This window comes from Amblyomma americanum, chromosome 1, assembly GCF_052857255.1.
Source record: "Amblyomma americanum isolate KBUSLIRL-KWMA chromosome 1, ASM5285725v1, whole genome shotgun sequence".
Taxonomy (NCBI): Eukaryota; Metazoa; Arthropoda; class Arachnida; order Ixodida; family Ixodidae; genus Amblyomma; species Amblyomma americanum.
In genome coordinates, this window is record NC_135497.1 from 479,025,045 (window position 1) to 479,026,938 (window position 1,894).

General features: G+C 56.8%; 1 protein-coding gene across 1 annotated transcript; it reads right to left on the reverse strand.

Moving 5' to 3' along the window:
• Positions 1-554: 554 nt before the first annotated feature.
• Positions 555-1,439, reverse strand: LOC144126689 (uncharacterized). The gene has a single exon (XM_077660448.1). It carries the CDS (start codon positions 1,437-1,439, stop codon positions 555-557), a length of 885 nt encoding a protein of 294 aa, XP_077516574.1.
• Positions 1,440-1,894: the final 455 nt, after the last annotated feature.

Below are 1,894 nucleotides of genomic sequence, written 5' to 3' on the forward strand. Positions count from 1 at the left end.
TCTGCCCCTCTCCCTCGACTTTGGTCTCCTGGACGGCGAGAATGTCAATGTCATTTTCTGTTACCAGCCGATACAATTGACTTTGTTTTCGTTTCTGTCCTAAACCTCTGACATTCAACGTAGCTACACAGAGGGCTGGTTCAGGAGCCATTTCGGTTCGCAGTAGGAAGAGGCCCGGAGCATGGTGCTCACCTTTAGCATCTAGCGTACCGCTAGACGCCTCCGGCGCCGTACGGTTGTCTGCTCTCCCTTCTCGACGGCGGTGGCTTGTCGGCAGGCTTTCTTTCCGCGTTGACGTTTGGCCGTGGCTTGAAGGTAGCCCGCCGTCCTTGCACCGCTTTCACTGGCGGCTCGTCAACGCTGCTTGCGAGTTCCTGGTCGTCGTGGTCTCCGGAGACTTCGTGGGGGCATTTCGTTGCAGTCCCAGTACCCGTTGTAACGGAAGCGTCACTGGCTGGCGGTTCCTGGCCCTTAGACGATAGAGACGGCAGTGCATGAGTACTCGCTCCGCTTTTGACGACACTCTGCTGCACCAGGGGTGGACCAGGCGACGGTTAACTCGGACGTTCCGCGCTTGTGTCCTGCGGTTCACCAGCGAGGGCTGCTTGCTCTGCCACAGCGGTAGGCAGCGGCTCGCCAGTTCCCTTCGCCGCGTCCTCTGCCTCGGTCGCATCCATTAAGTGCTCGGCTCCATCGCTTTCCCCCGGGCCCATTGCTGAGGCATACGTGCGGACGCACTGGGAGTCCTCGTGTCCGAAACGCCGGCAGTTCGAGCAGCGCGGCACCTTGCACTCTCTTCGGACGTGGCCAGTGCCGTGACAGCGCAAGCACTGCATCGGACGACCGGGTGCCACCACTAAGGCCAGTTCTCCTCCCACCCGTATTTCATGCGGCAAATCTTCAACTGTCATGCCCATCTTGAGCTTCAGGACGGCCGTCCTCGTCATAGAACCCTTATCGCTCATACCTTGCACAAGCCACCGCTCTCTGCTAACGTCCATGACAATCCCAAACGCCACTAGTGCGCTCCGCACATCCTCGTCGGCCACGCCGTGCAGCAGCCAGTGAAGGCTAAGCCTCACCTGATGATCCTGCGGGTCGATGATGACGCAGCGACGGTTCTTCACCTTCAGTTCCTTAAAGGCCAGCAGCCGCCTTGTAGCCTTCGCGCCGTTCAGGGTGACTGCCCACACGTGGTTGACCTGGTAGGCTCCCAGGGCCACCACGTCCGGCAGCAAACCGGTAGGCACGAGAGCATCCCTAAAATCTTCGACCCGGTAGGGCCTCGCTCGCACGTCGCCGTGCAAAAACACGGTGTTCAAAACGATGCTTCCTGTTGGCAGTTGGGGCAGTATCAGCTGATAATCCGTGTCGTCGCTATCGGTGATCCTGTTTCCGCGGCCAGCAAGGGCCGCCGTCGCCGCTCCGCCGGAGCTCATGATTCTGCGCCCGTCACGCTCGGTGGCCGGAAGTAGAAACTGTACCACCGACGCCCGCAGTTCCTATGTTCGTTCTGATATAAATTCACTGCGATATTATCCGAACAAGCGTGCTTTCAGTGCAGCCGCCATAAAAACATGTCGGCTTGAAGCCGCTTCGGTTTTGTCCTCCTCGCACTTGCGCTGGTCCGCGAAATGCTGAGTCAGGTGCGCTCTGCTTGCTTCTGAGTAGGGAAGGACAATGGATATGAAGCGATAGGTATACCAGGTGTTTCAGGGAACACCGTGAGTAATTCTCAAAAATAGGTTTCTTGAGGTAAAAGTGTTGCTCTTGTGGCCTAGTATTGCCAGTGTTGGCGGACACTAAAAAACCGGAGAATCGCTTTTAGTACGCTGGTTAACTAATTTTTTATAATTAACTGTTTAACTATCACAGCTAGACAACTGGTTGCAAT